The sequence below is a fragment of the Orcinus orca genome, chromosome 2, assembly GCF_937001465.1.
Source record: "Orcinus orca chromosome 2, mOrcOrc1.1, whole genome shotgun sequence".
Taxonomy (NCBI): domain Eukaryota; kingdom Metazoa; phylum Chordata; class Mammalia; order Artiodactyla; family Delphinidae; genus Orcinus; species Orcinus orca.
Window position 1 is genome coordinate 55,358,422 of NC_064560.1, and position 25,654 is coordinate 55,384,075.

General features: G+C 40.4%; 1 protein-coding gene across 13 annotated transcripts in view; it reads left to right on the forward strand.

The window, feature by feature from the left end:
* Nucleotides 1-25,654, forward strand: part of TJP1 (tight junction protein 1) — a 343,097-nt gene that overhangs the window by 212,836 nt on the left and 104,607 nt on the right. The window contains exon 1 of one of the 13 annotated variants that reach the window (XM_033403029.2): nt 13,866-14,344. The exons of the other annotated variants lie outside the window; for them this stretch is intronic. Coding sequence (XP_033258920.1) covers nt 14,318-14,344 — 27 coding nt within the window. The 5' untranslated portion in view covers nt 13,866-14,317. Of the gene's footprint in view, nt 1-13,865; nt 14,345-25,654 lie in introns of those variants that run through there. 13 annotated transcript variants of the gene reach the window in all.

The window sequence follows — 25,654 nt, forward strand, 5'->3', positions numbered from 1 at the left end:
ATGCACGGGCTTCTCTCTAGTTGTGGCTCGTGGGCTGCAGAGCATGCAGGCTCAGTAGTTGCAGTGCATGGACTTTCTAGTTGTGGCGTGTGGGCTTATTTACCCCTCGGCATCTTAGTTCCCTGACCAGGGATCGAACCTGCTTCCCCTGATTGGAAGGTGGATTCTTAACCAGTGGACCACCAGGGAAGTCCCATTAAATGTATTCTTGAGTAATCTGAATATGGCATCATACCTAACAAAAGCAGGAGTGAGAGTAAAGGAGTATGAAAAAGAAAAATTGGGAAAAACATTAGAAGACATTGTTTCTGGCATATACTAAGAGATGTATAAATGTTTGTAAAAAATAAAGAGATGTATAAATATTTGTTGAATAGATGTGAGTTAATGAATGAATGAGTGAATGAGTGAAAAGCATGCAAAGTGTTGCTAAATTTTCCAATCCGGTTTATTGTGTAGACCAGAGGTCCCCAACCTTTTTGGCACCAGGGACCAGTTTCGTGGAAGGTAATTTTTCCATGGAAGGGGTGTGGGGGGATGGTTCAGGGGTAATGCGACTGATGGGGAGCGGCAGATGAAGCTTCCCTTGCTTGCCTGCCGCTCACCTCCTGCTGTGCAGCCGGGTTCCTAACAGGCCAAGGACCCATACCTGTCTGCAGCTCAGGGGTTGGGGACCCCTGGTGTAGACTATCTCTGAAAAGGAATTAGGAGAATACAGATTAGAAATCTTTTTAAAATCACAGTTCTCAGTTGACTTAAATTGATTATGTGTATAGGAATATGGTCTTTTGTGCTATTTTAGGTGCCAGTTCCGTTGCTGCCTTCAGGATATCAGAGAAGTGAATTTGGCTTTGTCAGAATGTTTCCAAACAATCCAGTCAGGAAGCCACACCCTTTCAAAACATACACACTCTCCCACACAGATTTAAGTTAAGCTGGATTTTTACATGTTTTTTAATTTGCCCAGCTTTTATAAAACTTTTCATTTTCATAAAGGTACTCTCATGGAAATATTAATCACATTTAAAATTAAACTTGTTTAAAGTTAGCTTTTCATAGAAACAAATTATATGGTTTTATAATATGTATCTTTCCAAAACTTGTAAGACCTACGAATAACCACATCCCACAGTGGCCTCATAGCTTCAGGGATGAAAAAGATCTTCAGCTTTTGACTCTTCAGATCACTGAAAGTTATGGCTGGAAAGGGTCTGAGAATTAACCCAGCCCATCCCCACCCACACATCAATCCCTCCGGGTTACCCCACCCCTAACGTCCCTCCCCCACTATTGTGTAGATGAGGAAACTTTAGTCCCAGAAGACCTTTCCCAGATATTTCCATCGTGTTCTTTCTGATGCCTTCACCATGTGTGTCCACACTTTGTTAACCAAAGAGAACATTTATTTTGGTTTTCAGTAGAAAGATAATGAATCTAACGGCTTTTCCTAGCTCTGTGTGTGGTCCTTTCAAAAAGAGAAGGTAGAACTGCCAGGAGCAGGAGCTCAGAAGCGCTCCCTCAAGTGAGGGATCAGCCTGCTGCCCTTAGTTTCTGTTGTACCTTCAGCTCAGCCTCAAGTTTTCATTTGTCCCCTTTAAGTTTAGTTCCACAAATAATGAAGCTGCCACCAATTTATTTACTTATTTATTTTTTAGTTTTTAAAGTCCATTCTTCCCCAATACCATCTTTTTGTATCATTAAACCTTGTTGAATAATGTTAATTCCAAGCCCATAGTCCAAAAAGGCTTTTGCAACATTTACTAAATAATAGTTTGCTAATTCAAAATAGTATAAAATATGGTCATTTACTTATAAGATTCTTGTGCTTTAAAAAATGTACTTACGAAAAATTATACTGCACCTTGAAAAATATAAATGAAGAGACTGGATAAATTAGCATGTAAATGTGGGTGGCATTTGTGCGAAAAGTAATTCTAATGTACTGAAAGTAGCCATATTCATCAAAAGTTAAAGTATCAAATTAACTTTCAAATATTTCCAAATAAATAGCTAGTATTATGGAGAAATATTTAACTATGTTGAATTTTTCTTTTGCAAGTACAGTATTTTGCTAATGATACTAAGATGAGCTACAGAATCCTTACAAAGATTATTTTAAAGCCATGTGATTCAGCTAAATTGATCAGTCAATTTAAAATCCTTTAATATTTTGTTTTAGTAAAAAAATACCTTAGCTAAAACATCACTATGCACCTCAGTGACTTTGGTTTAGTTTGTCTGTGGCACCCTAAACACTCTCTAATTAATCCTTATGTCTGAATCCAGCATCTGCTGGCGAACATCTGTCGTAAAGAGGAAACATGATTTGTTTAGGGTCCTTAGGGTCATGTTTGTCCTTAGGGTCCACAGGGTGAAATATGCCCTGTTGGAAAGTGTCCCAGATGTGTTCCTGGGTGCTGGGTAGCCCCAGCGCGGCCCTTAGGGGAGGGCCTGGCTCTGTCAGAGCCAGACTCTGACAGGAGAGTGTATGCTCTCTCTATGTACTGGCTACTTGGGTTGCAGAATTGTGTCAGAGGAGACAGGCGGGGCCGTCTGCCAGCAATCCCAAAGGCTATTGTGTAGTGTCTGATCATAGGTGACCAGGGGGCAGAGCCAGACCTTTTTAGTCCTTAGAAGAAAAAAGAAAGTTCTACGTTTATCGGTCATACCTGCCTTTATCAGTGGAGAGACTACTTGGTTTTATAGCCCTTATTATACATACAAAAGGAGGCAGTCTACCTAAGCCTTCTTGCCTTTAGAGCAGTTTCTATATATATCATTTTCTAGCGATGTGGAATTCCCATTCAGATACACTTACAGAGCACATGCCACGTACCCCACAGTACTAAGAAGCTAATCTTTTGCATGTGTTTGTGTAGTACTCCTCCTATAGGTTTAGCCTTACATATCAGTTTGTCCTTGCAGTGTAACAAACCACCCCAATACTAAGCATCTTTAAAAATAATCATGGTTCTAGGGCTTCCCTGCTGGCACAGTGGTTGAAGAGTCCGCCTGCCGATGCAGGGGACACAGGTTCGTGCCCCGGTCCGGGAGGATCCTACATGCCACGGAGCGGCTGGGCCTGTGAGCCGTGGCCGCTGAGCCTGCGCGTCCGGAGCCTGTGCTCCGCAACGGGAGAGGCCACAGCAGTGAGAGGCCCGCGTACCGCAAAAAAAAAAAAAAAAAAAATCATCATGGTTCTATGGGCTGGCAGTTTGGGCTCGGGTCAGCTAAGCGGTTCTTTTGCTAGACTTGCCTGGGCTCACTTAGGTTGGTGCCGTCAGTTTGTGGCTTGGCTGGGACTGGATGGTCTAGAATTCCCTTGCTCATGTCTCTGGAGGTTGGCAGACTTTCAGCCAGAGCATCTTGTTTCCTTTCCATGTGACCTCTCCAGCAGGCTAACCTGGGCTTCTTCCCCTGGAGGTTGCAGGGTCCTCAGCAGCAAGAGACAGCAAGCCCTGATGCCCAAGTGCTTTTCAGGCTTCTGCTTGTGTCATGTTTGCCCTTTAAAACAAGTCATGCTGCTACCCAGATTCAGGAGGTTGAAAAGAAAGACTCTACCTCTTGTTGAGAAGAGCTGCTCTGTCACATTGCAATGGGGCATCCAAACAGGGATGGCAAGAATTTCTGACAATTATTTGTCATCTCCCTACCTTTGCTGATGGGAATATTTCTGTTTTTATTGATTTCCATGATAACAAATTTCAAATGTACACCAACATTCAAACATACCCTAAAGTAAAAAGAATGATACATTAAACCTCTTATATGCCCATCACCTGGATTCAACAATTTTCAATATTTTGCTGCTTTTTTTTTTGCCTGTATTTTTAAATTTTTCTCTTTGCTGAAGTATTTTAAAGCAAGTCCCAAACATGGTGCTGTTTCAGCTCTGCATGTTTCAATATGCATCTCCTCAAAAAGGATACCTTACTTATGTGGCCACATGCCATGATCATATCTTGGTATCATCTAGCACTTAGTCCATAATTAAATTTCCCCAACTGTCTCAAAAATGTCTTTTTACAATAGGTAGATTTGAAAAGGATTCCATCCACATAAGGTCCATAGCAGTCCCAACTTGCTTTTCTTTTCTTTTTTCCTATTAATTTGTTTTGAAAACTGGCTGAGTTTTCCTATATACTATAGGAATAGTATAGTATAGTTCTATATAGTGTATAGAACCTCCCACATTCTGCGTTTGTCTGTCTGCTTCCTCGTGGAGTCATTTAAGGTGCATCTCCAGCTCTTGTATTTCTGTTTGTGGAAGTCTCCCTATAGGTGAATTTCATTCAGGTGCCACTCTTGGGGCAGGTGTCCTTTGTAGAGAGGGTTGTGTGCTTCCAGTCGCATCACACAGAGGCATCAGTGTTGGCTTGTCTTGCTTTCAATAATGCTATAACAGTGATGGGTGGGTTGATCCTTTGATGATCAGTACCCGAATCTGTTATTTCAGTGTTACAAGACGATGATTTCCTAATTCCGTCATTCCTTCCAGATTTATTAGGTGGAGTTTCTTTCATAAGGAACTTTCCCTCATCAGTTAGAGTCATTTGGTTATCTGCAATAATATTCAGACAGAATATATATTCTTTCCTTTTAATTGACAGCTTAGAGAATAAGGAGTTGGTACCTGAGTTATAGCTAGAGCTACTCAATACGTAGTTGTTTGGGGGCCTCTCTTGCTTATTTACTCTCTTTTTTGATATTACAGCTAGACCTCAGAGATATGGCAGGTTCTAATCCAGACCACTGCAATAAAGCAAGTATCACACTAGAGCAAGTCAAATGAATTTTTTTGATTTCCCAATGCATATAAAAATTATGTTTGCACTATACTGTAGTCTGTTAATGTGCAATAATAACATTATGTCTGAAAAAAGAATGTGCATACCTTAATTAAAAAATGCTTGATTGATAAAAAATGCTAACCATCTGACAATGGAGGGTTGCCACAGACCTTCAATGCAGGGTTGCCACAGACCTTCAATTTATAAAAAAATGTAATACCTGCAAAGTATAATAACACGAGGTATGCTTGTATTATGAATTCATGGGTTTTCAATATTCAGTGTGTTTCAATCGCATTTTTTTTTTTTTTTGAGGCTCAAATTGTTTCATCTTTGGCCAGTGGAAGCTACTTGGTCGCTTCTCTCACCTTTTGATCCATTATTCTTTGAGAATTTCCTTGCTTTCTGGCACAGTATATCCCAGGATTATCTTGTATGTTTCTTGCTCCAGACCTGTAATCAGCCATTCCTGGCTGGAGATTACAGTATGGGCACTGGTTGGGCTCAATGCTATTGAGTTTTTATTATTTCTAGTCCTTTCAATGGCAAGAGCTGGGAAACATATATATATGTGTGTGTGTATATATATATATATATATATATATATATATATATATATAGTCAGCCCTCTGTATCTGTGGACTCTGCATCTATGGATTCAACAAACTGCAGATTGAAAATATTCGGGAAAAAAAATTCCAGAAATTTCCAAAAAGCAAAATTTGAATTTGCTGCACACTGGCAACTATTTACATAGCAGTTACATTGTATTAGGTATTATAAGTAATCTAGAGATGGTTTCAAGTGTATGGGAAGATGTGCATAGGTTATATGCAAATACTACATAAGGGACTTGAGCATCCTCGAATTTTGGTATCTCCAAGGGTCCTGGAACATATAGATACATATATATGTTTCTTTTTCTCTTAAGTATATTTTTAAAGTTGTTATACTGATTTTTTAACTTAAATTAGAATTGCAAAATTTTTATTTAACTTCTTCAATTTTATGCTTTTTTCTCTTTTCAGTGGAAAATTTTGGTTCCTAACTGTGTTAACATACACTAATATATATTGATATATTAACTAATATATAACTAGTGTGAAAACATATATTATAATTTAGCATTACTAGCATATACTAATGCTAATAATATTAACATTATTACTTTGAAACTGTTGTATATTTACATTTAACTTTGAAACTGTTATACACATAATGTGATAATGCTAATATTGTAAATTATTGTATGTTAATAATACTAATAAATATTAAATATACTAATGTATTAATACATATATAAAACAGCTAATTACTATATATTAGTTAATACACTAATGAGTATGTCAGTTTTATATTAATGTGCACACACACGTAGATAAAAGTTTCAAAATAATAATGTTGATATTATTACTAACAGACTACTGGATGAAATTTAAGATTTCTCTGCAGTGCCCTTTTCCTTAGAAGATATTCCACTGAGAATACAGTCAAAGCACTTTGGACAAGTCATTGGGAACAGTTCTTTTCTTTGTATGGTTAGGGCACGAAAGTAGTGTTTATTTTCTCACCCCAGTATTTACAGATGCCTTTTTTCTTCTTGATTTCATTTTTTTAAAAATATGCAAAACATTTTTGTTTCCAAAGTCAAAACTATAATATCGAGTCTGTCTAGAAAAGTCTCAGATTATTGATGTCTCTCCCTCCTCTGAAGGCAATTCCTTTTATTTGTTTATTTTGCAAATATATGTATATATTTTACTCCCTTTTAAAATTATGTTAAATATAAAAATATATTTACCTCTTTTTCAGTGGAGTTACACTAACTTTTCTACATTTTATGTTTATTATTTGTTTTAAAAGACTACTATTATAAAGGTTTTACACATGCATAAACTGTAAACAAAATCCAAACATTGTACTTTGGGAGACCAGACTGTTTAGCTTCTGTTAAGGAATATATCTGGTTGTTTTTTTTTAATCCAATGAGTTTGGTACTCCCTGCCATCTGGGAAAGACAGATTCCAAACTAAAGTGGGATAGAAAGATTTCTTCTGATCTCCATTTATTGTTTGAGGCTGAGAAAATATCTCACAGAAGTTCTTTTACAATGATGAGTCTGAGAAAATAAGTTCCTTGAGTATACTAAGAACCATGAAACTCCAGGTGTGCCCTGAGTGTTGTCCTTTGTGATTTTTTTTTTTTTTTTTTTTGCGGTACGCAGGCCTCTCACTGTTGTGGCCTCTCCCGTTGCGGAGCACAGGCTCCGGACGCACAGGCCCAGCCGCTCTGTGGCATGTGGGATCTTCCCGGACCGGGGCACGAACCCGTGTCCCCTGCATTGGCAAGCAGACTCTCAACCACTGCGCCACCAGGGAAGCCCCTCTGTGACTTTTTAATTTACCCTCTGCCTCATTCATAGTCATGTTCACAGACTTGAACTTAAGAAATTCTAGAGGCTCAAAATGGACATGGCCAAAATAGTTTTCATAAGATTTGGAAAGGAGGAGGCTTGGCAAAATTGGAAGAATATCAGAGAAATTAAAGAGAGAAAACGGGCAGAACTTGATGTACTTCTGTTAATAATGTTGTAACATTGTTAATTTTTTTGGTTTTTAACAAATCTACCATAGTTATATAAAATGTTGACATTAGGGGAACCTGGGTGAAAAGTATAAAGGAAGTCTTTGTACTATCTTTTCAACTCTTCTGTAAAGCTAAAATTATTCCAAAAGAAATTTTATTTCGTATACACATACACACTCACACACACAGGCAGCAGACTAAAAAGTCTTAGAATGCATTAAATACAAAGGGATCCTTAGAGAACTTCAACAAAGCAGTAAGATAAATAACCTAACAGAAAAAAGGGGGTAAATGAATAAATGTCAAGTAATATACTGTTTTTGTCTGCCAGACAGGCAAAAATGTATAAGATTAATATCAAGCGTTCATATGGGTGGGGGAAACAGGATAGGTTGATCTAATATTCTTGGTTGGCAAGTCAACAGTATCAGCTTAGCATTTTTATTTTAAATAAGCATATACTTCAATCAAAAAAAGCCATTTGGGGCTTTCCTGGTGGCGCAGTGGTTGAGAGTCCGCTTGCCGATGCAGGGGACACGGGTTCGGCCCCCGTCCGGGAAGATCCCAGATGCCGCGGAGCGGCTGGGCCCGTGAGCCATGGCCGCTGAGCCTGCGCGTCCGGAGCCTGTGCTCCGCAATGGGAGAGGCCACAACAGTGAGAGGCCCGCGTACCGAAAAAAAAAAAAAGGCCATTTGGATATCACTCTCTAGTTAGATTTAAATACCAGTATTCCTGGGTAGTGGAAATGGGGGATGTAGGCCAGTTGGACTTTTAAAAAATACCTATTGCTTGAGTCTTTTACAGAAGGAATGTACCCCTGTATTAGTTGTGAAATTAAGGGGGAAAAGAAAGAATGCCAAGAGCCCAGGGCAGGCATTGACAACAGAGAGACCCAGAGGTGAGAGAACTCTCGGGAAGCTCATCATGAACCGGTAGAACACTGTCTAGAGGGGCTGGACTCGAAGCTGCCTGTGCCACTTGTGGGATCCAGTGCAGAATGAAAATGTGGAACCCTTTGCTCAAAAAGCAGAAAAAAGTGTCATTAACAGTACATATAATTTTTCCATTTGTTTTTATATCAGGCTAGTTTTTTTTTTTTTTTTTTTTTTTTTGCGGTACGCGGGCCTCTCACTGCTGTGGCCTCTACCGTTGCGGAGCACAGGCTCCGGATGCGCAGGCTCAGCGGCCATGGCTCACGGGCCCAGCCGCTCCACGGCATGTGTGATCCTCCTGGACTGGGGCACGAACCCACGTCCCCTGCATCCGCAGGCGGACTCTCAACCACTGCGCCACCAGGAAAGCCCTCAGGCTAGTTTTAAATGCAAAGATCAGAACATTTAACTCGTATGAGGAATTAGTTGAATTATACAATTGATATTTCATGGCTTTTCCCTGGAGTTGTCCCTCAAGCCAGCCAGAAGAGACAAGCACAAGCAAACTCAGAAAGGTTGGGAGGAGAGAGGACCCCACTCCCAAGCAGAGACCCACAGGCAGGGGGAGCACCCCTGGGCCTGGGATAATCACAACCAGAAGACCCTCCAAGGCCCTGGGGGTCCCACTTGCCTGCTGGGCCTAGCAGAACCCCCTTCTCACAAGCTGCCTGACCAAGATGCCCTAGCTGGGCACAGGGTCTGGGGGGATTGAGCTCCTGGCCTGCTGCTGCAGCCCACAGCAGACGGCAACCACCAGGGATCCTTAAACCTCCAGGCCGCGAAGGCTTGGTACCCGAGTGGGAGCTGAGAGAGAGGCTCCCCCTACCAAGGTGGGAAACAGCACCGCCTGTCTGGACTCTTGCCCCACCCAGGATGCTGTGGTACCCAGCCCTCGCCCATCCCTGTCAGGGAGGGAGGAACAGGCCAGTCTTCAGGAGTCCTGGGAGCAGGCAGCCTGGAGCCCCGCCCCAGAGGCCACAGGAGCCAGGACCAGTGTGAGCTGAGACCACAGGACCCCAGCGTGCGCTCTATCCACCTTCACTTACAAAATACAAATCCAAAGCGAAAATCATTCAGATTCAGAGCATTAAACCCCAAGTGCAGGGGCTTCTGAGCGCTGGGTTGTACAGCTGCACTGCTGGCACACCTTTGAAGGTAGCCTGGGTGGAGTCAGGGGCTTTTGTTTTTGTTTTTTCCCTCCGTTTTTAAGACGGGAGAAACTAGGAGAAGCTTGAATTCTGAGAGGTAGAATCCTTTAGCTGAGAGAGGACAAAGATGATGGCCAGAGAACTTGGCTGATAGGGCCAGGCCCCCAGATGGGATTCCCTGCCCAGGGGGGAGGGAAAGAGAAGAAAAGCCAATGTTAGGATAGGTGTGTCATATTTGGCAGGAAGGGAAGGGAGTTTCCATTCCTCAATTTCTGTTTTCTCTATGGATTATCTGCTTGGGCTGGGGAGGAGGTCTTTGAGGGGTCATTAGGAGAGTGTAGAAGTGGGAAACAGGAGCTGTGAAGGAGGGGCAGACTGCTCCCTCCAGTCCAGCTGGAGTCATGGATTCCACGGAATTATGAACTTTCTAGTCAGCCTGGTTGTGTGACATTCACGACCCTAAAAAGAGAAAGCTCTACCTTGCCATGGTCAGAGGAAGGATGGCGCCACTCTTCCTTAGGAGGAACTCTTCTTAGGAAGGACTGTTCTTTATTTTGAACTGAATAAAAAATGACTTGTTTTTAGTGTTTCTACGTTCTTTAAAAAAACGAAATGATGTTGGTGATAAGTAGCATTCTTTTGGTATTTTTTTTTATTCTGGCAAAAATCTATATAAAATGTACCATTTTAAACATCTTTAAGTGTGTACAGTTCATAATGTTTGTTTTTAAATGTTCTTTACTTTGCAAAATAAAATAAGATTAAAAGTTGGTCATTCTGTATTGTACCCCTAAAGTGGGTTTTTTTGTTTCTTTTGTTTTTGTGAAATTTTACTGGTCTTTGAAATCTAGAAACTTTATGAGCCTTAAAAAACTTTTTCCTATTTAACAGTGTTATATGACTCTTATCGGCAGAGGAAAACTTGGAAGCAGTTTATAGAATGTTTAAAAATATGGCATAAGAGTGAGATTAGGATTACTTATTTTATTTTGTTGTTACAGTGCTCTGATAAAGTTCTCCTAATTCCAGTATTTTGTATATATGTCTCTTTTGTGACATTATCAAGACTGTCTCACTTTCTGCCACAGTGCCATACTTCCCCTTTATAGTTCATGTGTAAATTCACAGCTCATACTAAAAATAGCTATGTTTTTCTAAGGATTTTTTTGGTAACAGAAAGATAAATATACATATGTAAAATGTGGGTGTGGTTATAGTTGTTCATTTGGTCAAAGCTGTTTTAATAAATGGTTCTAAGATTTATAAAGATTTCGCATACATGCTGTTTTTTTTCATTCTGAGCCACAGACACCAAAAGTCCCACAGGAAGTTGTCTTTGAAAGTGTTGTGGTTTTTTAGTTTCCTGTTCAGTTTGCATTAGATGATTAGAAATAGTCTGTGCTATCGAAAGAGATTCTTGGTTAAACTTTATTGTAATTCTAAATGAGAATCTCAAATTTGCTTGTATTTCTTCCCATATAATTGATCTAGAGGAGCTATAATCACATCCATATGTAGGCATTAAAGTTGTGGTATAATGTGAACCTTTTTTTGATGTTGAAAGGATAAACTCTTCATTGTTAAAGGGGCAACTATCTGAGATTATGCTTTATGCTTTCCACTTCTTATCAAACCATCTCCCCGGAAATAAACTGTAGGAATGGATATGTGCTTTTAATTCTTGACAACTAACTTTTACCTTTATTTTTACAAATGACAAAAACTTTCTCTTGATTCTTTAGAGAAAAGGAGATACATTAAAAAAAATTGTACAGCTTAATTAATTTTTTAACATCTTTATAGGAGTATAATTGCTTTACAATGGTGTGTTAGTTTCTGCTTTATAACAGAGTGAGTCAGCTATACATACACATGTATCCCCATTATCTCCTTCCTCTTGCATCTCCCTGCCATCCTCCCTATCCCACCCCTCTAGGTGGTCACAAAGCACCGAGCTGATCTCTCTGTACTTTGTGGCTGCTTCCCACTAGCTAGCTATTCCACATTTGGTAGTGTATATATGTCCATGCCACTCTCTCACTTCGTCCCAGCTTACCCTTCCCCCTTCCCGTGTTCCCAAGGCCATTCTCTACATCTGCGTCTTTATTCCTGTCCTACCCCTAGGTTCTTCAGAACCGTTTTTTTTTTTTTGTTTTTAAGATTCCATATATATGTGTTAGCATCCGGTATTTGTTTTTCTCTTTCTGACTTACTTCACTCTGTATGACAGACTCTAGGTCCATCCACCTCACTACAAATAACTCAATTTTGTTTCTTTTTATGGCTGAGTAATATTCCATTGTATATATGTGCCACATCTTATTTATCCATTCATCTGTCGATGGACACTTAGGTTGCTTCCATGTCCTGGCTATTGTAAATAGAGCTGCAATGAACATTGCGGTACATGACTCTTTGAATTATGGTTTTCTCAGGGTATATGCCCAGTAGTGGGATGCTGGGTCGTATGGTAGTTTTATTTTTAGTTTTTTAAAGAACCTCCGTACTGTTCTCCATAGTGGCTGTATTAATTTACATTCCCACCAACAGTGCAAGAGGGTTCCTTTTTCTCCACACCCTCTCCAGCATTTATTGTTTGCAGATTTTTTGATGATGGCCATTCTGACTGGTGTGAGGTGATACCTCATTGTAGTTTGGATTTGCATTTCTCTGATGATTAGTGATGTTGAGCATCCTTTCATGTGTTTGTTGGCAATCTGTATATCTTCTTTGGAGAAATGTCTATTTAGGTCTTCTGCCCATTTTTGGATTGGGTTGTTTGGTTTTTTGATATTGAGCTGCATGAGCTGCTTGTAAATTTTGGAGATTGATCCTTTGTCAGTTGCTTCATTTGCAGATATTTTCTCCCATTCGTACAGCTTAATTTAGATATTATAACTACCATTGAAAAAAATTTAAAGTATACTATTATTCTTTGAAATATTTTTATCAATGTAATTTTTAAAGCATAGTATTCTCAAGGTTAAATTTCTTGCTTGATTTCATTATTTTTAAAACCATGCCAAAAGGAAAATAAACTAAAATTGCCATCAGATGTATTAGATCTTTGACAGATCATTATGTAATCTAGCATTTAACTTATATACGGTAGGCTTGATGAAGAGTGACAAATGAGGAAAGAGGAAAGGTCTCAGTGCATTTGTAGATAACATTTCTAGGTTTAGGTCTGTTAAAGGTACGATGTCTAGTTCTAGGCAGGTCATGCTGATTGCACATCTTATTAAATGGGAAGACTAATAAAGATAATGTGGAAGGTCTTCCACAGCCACCTTTTCAAATAAAAAAATATCACCACAATTTAAAAAAAATAGCATTTGTTCATAAGGAAATTTTAATTACAGTTCCTAAAAGAATAAATAATACTTTGTCCAAAAACAAAAGTTACATCCAACATGACTTTAAAACAAAAGAGACTGTAACCATTTCTGTGCATGGGGAAAAAAAAGGAAAGAATAAGGGTTTGATTTGCAGAATGTTTTTTTCTAGTTCCATAGCTTCAGGTTGCAAAATGTATGGTATTTTACTTTGAAATTTTAATTGATATTTATGTATGATATACAGATATTTCTTGGTTACGGTAAATTAGGTCTTTTCATACAGTTTGAATTCTAGAGAAAATCATCGTTTAAAACCTGATGTTTCTGCTTTTTTCTGTTTCTCGTGTACCTTTTATGGCACTATACTAGGTACTTTTAAGGAGCTTACCATTTAATGTTACTAAGAATTCCTGACATTTGTGAAGAGCTTTACATTTTACAGAGTGTAGAATAATGAGGGCGGGAAAGGTTTCTTAAATACTCCTTGGTGTCTAGCGAGGGCGTTTGCACTGCGGGCTGATCAGCCGCACCGTGGACCGAACGTCCTCGCAGCCTTTTCTGCTGGGCGCCTCCCCTTCTCTCGCCACTAAGAATTTCAACATTTTTTATGCCAAAAATATGCTTTTGGGATCCCTCTCTGTACTGGCTGGAGAAGGGGGTGTTGGGTCTATATCGAGGCCTCGTGTGCGTGAGCCCCCTGGTGCCCGTGACCAGTGTCCGCGGGGCAGTCGATCCGTCCACAACGACAGCCAGGACGCACTTCACAGCGAGGCCTAGGCAGGCGAGCGGCGGGGGCCGCGGCCAGGTGTGTCTCTGTTCAAGTCGCAAAGGCTGGATACACGGAGGCTCGCTCCTGGGGGCCGCTTTCCGCCGGACCCGTGATGCGAACAAACAGGAAACTCAGTCTCCAAGCTACTTCGGAAACTGGGCTTTTCCTTCCGCAACAGGGGTCGCGTCCGGACAGGAAGCTGACCAGCCGCTCGCCCCTCGCCCTCGTGGCCCCGCCCCCGCCTCGGCCCCGCCTCCCGCGCTTGGCCCTGCCCTGGCCCTGGCCCCGCCCCCCGGCCGGGCATGCTCAGTGGGCCGGGTCGGGTTGGCAGGTTTGCGTGGCCGTCCGTGGTTGCCGGCGCCGGCTCAGCCCGCCGACGCCACGTCCCGTCGTTGCGGCTCGTTCCTGGGAAGTTACATGCGGAAGCGGCTCGCAGGGAGACGGCGGGCGGGCCGCGGAGGGCTCGGTGCTGCCGCGCGTTGAGCGGGCGGGCCCGTGCCGGTGGCGGGGCTGCGGCCGCCGCGCTCGGAGGGAGGTGCCGGCCGGGCGCGCCCCGCGGGGAGCCCCGGGCGGGGCTGGCGCGGCGCGGACTTTTGTCCTAGTTGAGTCCCCTCCCCGTGGGCCGGGCCTCTCCGGCGCCCCCGCCCCGCTCGCTCCCGGGAGATGTTTATCTGGGCAGCTGCGTGAGGAGCCGGTGGCTGGCGGCGAGGAGTCTCGGGTCCGAGGAGCGTCTTGTGGCACCGGAGAGACAAGATGTCCGCCAGGGCCGCGGCCGCCAAGGTGAGCGCTTCGGGGGCCCGTCCCGCCGGGGGCCCGTCTCCCTCCTCCCGCGGGCTGGCTGCCGGGCCGGGGCCCGAGGAGCGGGCGGCTGGCCGGGGGTGGGGACGGCTGGGGCCCAGGCAGGTGCAACGCGGCGGCGTCGCTGGCAGTCCCCGGCTCATGCCTGCTCGGGGAGGGAGCAGGGCGGGCGGGAACGCGCAACAGGTCCCGCCGGGAAGCCGGGCGCGGGGAGCGGAGGTCGGGCCGGAGCCACCCCGGTGGGCGGCGGCTGCTGTCTTTGCGGGAGTGGTTGGTCCCTGGCGAAACCGTGTGGTTTCGATCTGATGTCACTGTCGCTGGTATGCGCGCGCCCGCGACAAGACATTGGGACGGCAAACACTCAGCCCGTGTGGAGTAGGCTGGATTTTTGTTGTTTTAACTCTTTTATTTACTTACGGAAACACTGAAAAAACTAATCTCTTAACAGTTTTTAATAGTTTAGTTTGAATTAAACTTTCAGAAGTACCACAAAATAACCTTAAAAATGGACAATTAGATGAACTCTAAACAATAAAAATTGGCAAAGACGTGTGGTTTCCTCAAAAAAGTAACACTTTTTCCTATCAATTTTTCCATGTGCTTTGAAGTATTATGCCATTTTCTCAGTGCTTTCAAACCAATTCGTATATGACATCAAAAAGCTGAAGTTCTTCTTTTTAAAATACATTTATTTATCTTTTTAAATTTTTGACTGCATTGGGTCTTTGTTGCGGTGCGCGGGCTTCTCATTGCGGTGGATTCTCTGGTTAGGGAGCACAGGCTCTAGGCACGTGGGCTCAGTAGTTGTGGCTTGCAGGCTCTAGAGCGCAGGCTCAGTAGTTGTGACCCACGGGCTTAGTTGCTCCGCGGCATGTGGGATCTTCCCGGACCAGGGCTCAAACCCGTGTCCCCTGCATTGGTAGGCAGATTCTTAACCACTGAACCACCAAGGAAGTTCCCTGAAGTTCTTAAAAATCAGTTAATATTCTCCTCTCCTTTTGTACATTTTAACCTTTTTCACCATAAAATAGTACCTGCTCTTTTAAACGATTGCGGGAATACAGAAATGTGAAGAGTAAAAATCTTCTCCCTTAAAAATCAATTCATTACTTCAAACAGTATCAAAGTGCTTACGCAGGTACTGGTTTGATTTTTTTTGTTTGTTTTTCTGTTTGAAATGTTTATTCATAGTATCTCGGACCAGGTATAATAAGGCCCTGGAGTTTCTGATCTCAAGACCTTGTTTTCTGGCTGGCAGAAGTTAGCGGATACATTTAGTAGTGAATAAATTCTTCTAAGGAATTTAGTGTTCTCTCTTTAAGAAAACTTGCATGTGTACAAGAAAACTTTCATGTGTACCTTTTTGACCGTACACTGATTAAGCACAATCTAAAGATTTAGAATAAAAGGCAGAATTTTGCATGATTTTAAAATAAGCTTTCATTATTTACTTTTCTTGGGAGGAAAGGCTTTGTTGCCGTATTACAGAGAATGTCACTGTGTTCCTGCACTGTGATCTCTGGCACTTAATATACAAGACCACACACTCTAAAAAGGTTATTTCATGTATGGAGAGAAGTAAGTTTTCAATAGATTGCCATGGTAAAATGATGATTTAGAAGGAGTCATACATTTTCTCCTGAATCATGGTGTTGAGATTTTATGGCATATTGAAAAATATCCCTAGTTAAACACTACATTTTAGGGACGTTTGCATTCTTAAATATTTATGAGTAGAATGTCAGTTGAAAGCTTACTTTTCTGAAATGCTGTGTTATGGGGCCACCATTAAATCTTATGTAGAGCAAGGCAGGCTGTAAAAGATAGATGAAATGAAATAGTATTCAACCAACCAAGTCACGTTTAATTTTGTAAGGTGATTAAAATGCTTAATAAGAACCAGGCTGTGTACTCAATACTGTATGTATATTTTTGTTTCCTCCACTTCCCAGTTAAAAAGTGAAGACATTAATTTTGCAGCTTGCTTTTATTGCTTTTAGCATAATAGTTTGTAGAACTCTTCTCGAAACCAGTACCTTTGATTCTATATTCTTTGTAATGGTTGAATATTCTTCCATCCCATGAATATGCTGCAGGTCATTATTGCCTTACTGATAGACATTTAATTTGTTTCCAGGATTTTATTGTAATAAGTAGCCTTATATTTTTATATCTGCATTTATATAGTATTACTGTATGTCATATTCTTAAAAGTGGAATTTCTGGGTCAAAGGGTATGTGCATTTAAAATTCTGATATACGCCACTAAATCTTTCTCCAAAACGGTTGTACCTAGGAATAAATATAACAATTGTTGGTAACTTACCTAATTTTAAAGGACATAAAACCTCAGTAAATGAGATGAGAAAATATACTCTCTGACTGGGGGAGAGTGACTCTTGTAGAATATACCAAATTTCCTAGAGTTGGTGTATAAATGTTAACACAATTCCAAATAGAATTCCAGTGCAGTATTGTAGAAAACTTGACATACTGATGAGAAAGTTTATCTGATAAAATAAATGGATGATAGCCATGAAATTTTTGGAAAAAGAATACTTTATTAGAAAACCTAATGTGTTATAAATTCAAAGTAATTTGAGGCAGTCTTTTAGCTCAGGAATAGACATTGGAATCACAGAGTCCAGAAACATCTGTGTGTTTATGAGGTTTTAGTGATTATGATCGTCAGCATTTAATGTGTGTCAGCTATTGTTCTAAGTGCTTAACATGAATTAACTGATGTAGTTCTCAGTATCGATATGAAGTGAGTACTACTGTTATTCCCCAGTTTATGGATGAGGAGATTGAAACACAGAGAGATAAAGTAACTTGCCTAAATTCACCTAGCCAGCAAGAGGGAGAATTGAGACTGCATGATAAAAATAACACGGAAGATTACTGGAGAAAGGATGGATTATTCAATAAATAGTGCTGGGACTGTTGGTTATCCTCTTTAAAAAAAAAAAAAGAAATTTTTAGGCCCCCCCCCCAAAAAAAAGTCCAAATGAAATGTTTGAAAAAGTGCAAAGAAGATAAATCATAAAATACTAGAAGAAAGTATAGGATGCTTTTAAAAAATAAATACTTAAATTGGAAAGGGCTTCTCAGTGCATGATATTAACTTAAGTAATAAAGGAAAAGTTCAGATATACATCTGAATTTGCAAACAGAATTAACTAGTGTACCTGATATGAAATGATTCAAAAGTTGAAAACAGGAATTTGAGGGCGGTTCTCTGTCTCACCAAGGAATTGTTTAGTTATGTAAGAAAATGATATGAATAATTGGGAACATTTCCATTTGTTGAATCACAGAAAGTGGCTGAAGCAAGTACAGTGGCTTCTGGATTTTTAAGCTGTTTCACTTCAGAGGAAGCAATAAAATGTAACATTGTACTGTATGCTTATTTGATTTTGCTGCTTAAAAGTTTCCATTTTGTCTCAGGAACAGAATTTTTTTCGCCTGGTTGATTATTTTTAAAATTATAATGTAGTTTAGTATGGAAATTATTTACAGCACTTCTTAGGAATTGATTTATAGTTATCAAATAAGGCACAATGAACTTTCCTTAACAGCTTAACATTTGAAAGTTAAAAACTGTAGAATGAAGCTAAATGAACAAAACTAATTACAAAATTAGTCCTTATAGATAGGAATTGTGTCCTCAGTGGCTGTTATGACGTAGTTTTAATTTTGGTACTTAGTGATTGGTATTCGCTTCATACTGCTTTAAAGGTAAATTAAAAACTCACTGTGCTTTATGAGAATTCACTAATTGTGTGTGCCAACGTTTATTGGGCTTCACTGTAGTAATATTTTTCTTTACCTGCCAAATTTGTACAATGTTTTTCACTAGAAATATTTTTATAGTATTTAAGGTAAAGACTTAATTTTTTATGTTAGTGTGTTTGACATGGTAGATGCTTGTGGTTAAACCTGTCATTTATGTGCTTGGTTGATAATCCTGACTGCATTTATAACTCTTAAGTTCATTTTAGGACAGCTCCATTAGACAGGTACTTTTCAAATCTACAGTGCTTACCCACTAGTGAGTGATAGTGGAGGTCAGCCATCCACACCAACAAATAATGAGGTTAAAACCAATCTGTGGCTTTGAGAGCTGTAATGTAGTATATATAGTACTGTTTCCTGTTTGGTTTGAAGGAGAAAGATTACAGTAGTTTCACTGCTTTTTTTTTTTTTTTCCCAATCCTGGTAACAATGTACTGGCTTTGACTTTTACTTGCTCTTTAATCTTTTCTCTATTTAGAGACCAAATGTAAACTCAGTACAGTTCTAAGAATAAAACTGAGTATAAACAAGACATTACCAAGCTGCTAAGGAAAGTGTCATTAAAAATAATAATTTTGGTGACAAAATTGGAAGTGTAATTCTGTTTACTGACATAGTTCTGACATGATAAAAATTCAATCTAATGAAAGACCACGAGTCCGGCTGTAAATCCCCGTGTGGTGCCACTGGTCCCTGGCCGCCCAGCCACAGCTCACTGCAGGCTCCGTGCCAGTCACGCACTCAGGATCGAGCACTGATGGAGCGTGGTAGGGCTGGAGACCAGCCATGGGACAAGCAGAGTTATTTTTTATTTGTAGAGTTTTTGATCAAATGTTAAATAAGATTAAAAGATAGTTTATGTCTAGTATGATATTTCTGAAATATTTGACTAGAACTTGCTTTGTATCTCTGAATTTTGAAAGACAATCTTGAAAAACCTCCTTAGCTTAACTTTTAATCTTGTAGAAAGAGACACGTTAGAACAGTTTACCAAGTTTTGAATTTAATCTAAAATTGGTCTGTTTCAGTATAGTATTTCTAATATAAGCCAGCAATAAAAATAGGCCTTTTGCTACTGCTGACCTAGAGTGCTTCCTAATTTATTTATTGTAGAGAAGAGTGGCTTCAGGTTGCTTCTTTATGGGTTAGCCAGGTGCTTGATTTCCGTGCCTTCCTAAAGAGATACATTCTTAACAATGAGAAGTGTGCGATGAGTTCATGGGTAGGGAATTTCATGTTATATCCTAAAAATGTGTGAAAATAATGGACTCTGAATGATCGACTATCCCACAGAGTACTGTTTTAATATGAGGAAACCAATGTTTCCAAAATTCATACCACAAAATACCCTGTTACATATGTAGTGTTGATACTGAATCACCGAAAGCCCTTAACTTTGGGATAGATGAAAAGGTATGTTTTAATTTGTGTTGTAGGTGCATTTCAGTGTATATTAGAACAGTCTTAACTCTTTCATGCTGGTAGAATGCTGGGAAGTGAGTTGATTGGTGAGTGACCTCATTCTAGTTTATCATGCCCAGAAGAGAGGTGAAAACTGGAATGAATATTACTTTGCAGGGATGCTAATTAGGAACATAAGATTAGCATATTCCTGGCTTGATTAAAAAATTTTTTTTTGATTTGCTGAAGTATTTTTTTTGTTTTTTTTAAAATAGTGTACATTCCCAAAGAGTGAAAGTTCATTTTTTTCTTGGTTATTTTAGGAATTTTCACTCTTTCGAATTGTTGCTAGTAATCTTTTGGGTTTGTACACAGTTTTTGATAACTGAATTAAACTTAATTTATGATCTCTTAATTCAGTACATAATGCTAAAATTCAGGAGGTTATCAGTAATGAGATTCTTTTTGTTAGTTCAGCAAGTATTTATTGAGCACACTTTGATTTGGATCCCTGTCCTCTAAAGGCTTATAGGTTTTAGCTGCCCTGTATTGTAATAATCTGTTGTGAAATGTGTAATTCATTTTTAAGATCCAAAGGATTTGAGTTTTTATTCTTAAATATGAGCACACTTCAGGTCATCTTATAAAAGCATAGCACTCTGCTGTGCTTTTTTGGTTGGGGAAGGTGGTAGAATCCCATCTAGAGCCTGGGCTTACTGTAACACATGAGTTTCTGCATTTTCCCTTGTTAATTAAAAAAAAAAACGTTTCAGTTGAATCTGGATACATTCACGCATTTGGTAAACGTCTAAATAGAGAAGAAGGTTAAGAATTATAAAGTAATTAGAATTTATTTACATACTTATAACTCCTTGAATATACTGACATGGAAAATGGACAGTAAGCTGGCTGTTACTATTATACTTAGGGTCTAGCCAGTTGTTAAATATGTAACAATTTGGATTTTTGAAGCTGTATTCTATATTTAACAGATACTCACTGCTGGCCTAGTATGAACCAGGCACTGTTCTAGGTGCTAGAAATAGAGCAGTGAACATATCACTATGCTGTACTTGTGGACCATTTTAATGGTGTGGGCAGAAAGCAACAAATAAAATACTGTAAATAAAATGATGATGAGCACCTAGAATCCCTAACAGGCCATTTCTGGATCATAACTTGCTTTCCCCAAAGATTATAAGTATCTTGTCTTCTATATTACTTATTTTCTAGTTTTTCTGTGTAATTTTACCACTTACGCATTCCGTAAACACTGGTTTTGCCTGTGAACTTTACACAAACAGGATCTTCTGGTGTGGACTCTTGTATATGGCTTCTCTTGCTCAGTGTTGTGTCTGTGAGACGATGGACATCGTGGGTGACTAGTTCATTAGCTGTCGTCATATTCGTGGGTGAAATTCGTAGTCTTCCATTTTAGGAGGGCTTACTGTCAGATTGGCTTCTGGAAAAAGTAGTTTGAATTAGACTTTTGTGGGTTTTGGGGGAAAAATGTTGTATACTTGTCTGAGGGGCAAGAATTAGATAAGTGTATTGACTAGGCGTTGGGACACTAACAGCTATGTGAAAAATAGGGAGCTGCTTTTGGTGTTCATATGATGTTTACCTTGAAAAGTCAGTTTTAATTTTGAGGGCTTTTTATGACTGAGGTCTTAAAATCCATTATCTTAAAGTGTATTTTCATAGGTATCTATTTACCTGATGCTGATCAGACCAGTGAAAGCCCTGATAGGGAGAAATTTGTGGTTCGGCAAAAACAAGTAAACACAAGTGTACTTTTCAAAGTATAATTGTAAGAAATCTTTCCCAGTGGTGTCATGTAAAGGAACTTTGGAAGATTTATTTACTGTTTTTCTTTTAAAATAAATTTATTTATTTATTTTTGGCTGTGTTGGGTCTTTGTTGCTGCGCGAGTTGTAGCGAGCGGGGGCTACTCTTCATTATGGTGCGGGCTTCTCATTGCGGTGGCTTCTCTTGTTGCGGAGCACGGGCTCTAGGTGCATGGGCTTCAGTAGTTGTGGCTCGTGGGCTCTAGAGCGCAGGCTTAGTAGTTGTGCATGGGCTTAGTTGCTCTGAGACATGTGGGATCTTCCCAGACCAGGGCTCGAACCCATGTTCCCTGCATTGGCAGGCAGATTCTTAACCACTGCACCACCAGCAAGTCCCTATTGTTTTTCTTTTTTAAACAGTGATACATGTTGGACTATTTAATTAAACATATACCAACCCATACTTTGATGCTGTATTTCCTGTAAAGTCAGAAGACTCTGGCCATGGCAAGCAGATTTACATCCTAGTTGTAAATATGAGAAATGTGTATTAATAATAAACAATAGCCTCCTAATACTGAGTGCTGATTCTGTGACGATACTAAGCTAGCTGTTTCATGTGCATTGTCTCATCTGGTCTTAACAATTGTGGTAGGTACTCTTGTGACCTCTGTTTCATAGGTGAGGAATCTGAGGTTAAATTTACTGCTCTGGCTAATGACACACTTGCTTCTAGGCTTTATAATTCACACATGCGCATGCTTTTACGTTCATGTGCTGTAAGGAGTGTCAAGGAGACGAGTATGGAATGGTGTTAGGTGTTAGGCGAGTCGTGACTCCTGAGAGCAGGAAGAGAGGGTGCTGTGGGGTCAGAGAGCACGAGCTCCTCTGAAGGAGGCCAAGATTGCCCCGCCCCAGCTGATTGTTGCTGGTGGTGAAGACAGCAGGCTGGATCTTCCCGTTTTTTTCCAGAACTGGTTGTAAATCCAGATTTTATGTAAATTACCTTGATTTACTTGTTGGGAGCTGACTTCATTTTTTATACCTTTTTATTGTGAAACGTAACACCTATGTAAAAGAGCAGAAAGCACATGTACATTAATGAATTATCACAAAGTGAACACCCATGTAAACACCACCCAGGTCAAGGAGTAGAATATTGGCAGCTCTTCAGCTTCCTTCATTGCCCTCTACCTGATAACCTTATCCTGCCAGTGAGCCACTGTCCCGACAGTAAGACCCATGCGTTCGGATCTTCCTGCCAGCACCATTCTTTCCCCAAGACAGCCACTATTCTGACTTTATGTTTTTAAAATTCGTGTGTTGTTGCATCATGAATTCATTCATCTTCATTGCTGTTTAGTATTTTATTGTGTGAATGTACTACAGTTTATTTATTCTACCATTGATGGGCATTTGGGTTGTTTACTACTTTGGGCTATTAAGAATAATGCTTCCACTATTAAGATGAACACTTGTTCATCTCAGTGAACATGTGCACGTTTTTCTCTAAGATGTATTTGGGGACGGAATTGCTGCTGGATTGTTTAGTGTGTCTTCACTTTCAGTAGACGATGTCTTCTGCAAAGAGATGATACCAAGTTACACTTGTCATCATCAGTGAATGAGGGTTTCTGTTGCTCTGCATTTTGACCAATACTTGGTATTAGCAGATACTTTTAGCCCTTTCTGGTTGGTCTTTAGTGAATCTCATTGGAGATTTTAATTTGCATTTTTTGACTAGATGAAGTTGAGCAACTTTGCATGTTTATGCCCTGTTTGAGTCTATTGTCTATTTTTCTTTGGGATTATCTTCTTATTGATTTGCTTTGTATTTTTTTTTTTTTGGATAAAAGCTAGTTGATTATATATATTGTAGGTATATTTTCCATTGTGGTAGTTCTCTTAATGGTCTTTTGATGAATACAAGCTCTTCATTTGAATGTGGTCTGAGTGTAGTGACACAAGAGAAAGGCCAGCAAGGGAATAGAGAGTTTCCAGAGAGGGACCTGCCTGTTGGTAGGCCAGACCCTGCACAGAGAGAGGTCAAGCAATGTAAGAACTGAAAAGTTTTATCATTGAATAACCCTAAGTCTTTGTTACTTTATTACGTGAGTTTAGGCTCTGGAATCTGCATCTTGAGTCTACCAGTTAATACTGTGTTGTCATCTGTACAGCTCAGATGATCACAGTACACTCAGGGACCCGTCTCAGGGTGGTTGTACACTCAGCACAGTGCCCAGAACAGGGTGAGCTGTTATGTTGGCTGTATCTTTTAATAAAAACATTTTAAGTGAAGCCCACCTTAATATCAGGGAAGAGGTGTATAGGAATTATGGTATTTCTGTGAATGTGCACTCTTAAAACATTTACTTACTTTACATATTTAGGTATGTATGTATTTATTTGATACTGGACAAAGGGTTAGTTGAGTCCCAGACCAGCAAGATGTGTTGTGGTGTCAGAGAAAGTCCTTGAGCTCCCGAGATACTTTTGAAAATTTTATTACGGTAGTATTAAGTAAGAGAGGCACTCTTTTGTCTGACGAATTAGGGAATAGAGACTAAAGACTACTCCTACTCCAGTGTACCTGGTTCAGTTGGGCTACATATCTGGTAGGGTGAATGACCTGACCGATTAGCAGATTCTGTTCAGTTCTTAACTCCTGAGCACCTCATATCTTTCCACTCGTTCCATGGGTACTTTCTACCATTTACATCCCCCCTCCCTCCAAAACAGATATATACACACATACACACATTCTGTTCTTCTCTTTGTACTCCTGTAATAGCCTCCTAAGTAGTATCATACCCCTTCTTGTCCCTTACAGTCTGTCTTTTTGAAACGATCGTCTCAAAATTCAAGTTTGATTAGTACCCCCTCTTTCCCTGTGCCCCAGTACACATGCTCATTCTAAAACTCCTAGGCTTCTTAATTGACTTCAGAAGTAAAAGACCAAAATCCATAATACGATCAGTAAACTGCTACAGGATTATTTGACCCCTACCTACTGCTCTAGCCTCACCTTGCATCTTTTCCCCCCCTCTTGGTCTCTGTTCTCAACCTGTGCTGTCCTCATTTTAGTTCCTAGCGGGTACTGAACTTCCTGCCAGGTTTGTCTTTGAGTTCCTCTCACGGCACTCATTCTTTTCTTTGTAGTATTTATTTAAGCCTGTGGTAATATATTCAGTTGTGACATTTTTTGATCATCCATTTCTGTCATTAGACTGTAAGCTCCATGAGAACAAAGGTCATCTTGGTGTGTCCTGTCATCGCAGAGCTTAACAGAGTGTCTAGCTTATAATAAACTCAAGTATTGTTTGAATTAACGTGGAAAGTGCTTTCCTACGCCAGGGCTCTTGCACATACTGTTTTCTCTACCTGGAAAGCTTCCCCACTTCTGTCCCTCATTCACCCAGCATCTGTGCCAATTTTTTTTTTTTTTAACAAGTGCTTATCAACTTATTAAAAGTTGATTTCAGCATTTGCAGTGGTGACTTCAGCCCTGACTCCTGGCTCAGTGTTGATGGAGGTAATCTGCTTAACCATCTCAGGACTGTGCAAGTCAGTGAGTCGCTGTGGAGCCTCTTCTGAAAACCATCCCAAGTCTTAGAACCTTCACCACCAGGAATTTTCCTTGTAGGTATTCTCAGAGTCTTGGTATATACATCTGAACTGGCCCTTTCACTTTGAGATGCTTTTCCTTTGTGCCTCTGGTCAAGTCAGTGTTGAGGCTGGTGAAGATGATTGTAATTCCCTGAACTGCCAAGTCTGGTCCCACAGGTCCTTCCCACAGGTCCTTCCCGCATTTTGCTGCGGCTGCAACCGGGCTTCCTGCCCGCCTTGTTCCTCAGCCAGAGCAGGCAGAGCTCTGAGGACCTGTCTTCCTCAGATAGCCATGTCCCAATACTAAACCTCGAGAACCTTGTCCTGAGCCCAGAAAACAGTTCAGAACTCTGCTTTAAGCTCCGTGTGCTTTACCTGTATTTCACTGTACAACAACTTGTACTTGTTTGTCTGCTGCTTATTTGATTAAAATCTGACGTCCCTCCTGGACCAGAGGCACTGTTTTCACTCTGTTGCTCACTTACTGGTAATAGACCAGGTTACATTCAGCCAAGAAACTCCCAGAAGGTCCCAGTGCATCTCCAGGACCTGCTGCACTTATCTTTCCTGGAAGGGGAGGCAGCTGCTGAGGAGCCAGCCCATGGAAACTTTGCATAATGGCCTGGCATCTTGGTCGTAGGATTCTTAGTTTGGGTCTTTTCTAGATTCAATAATTAACTTGGGGCTTCCCTGGTGGCACAGT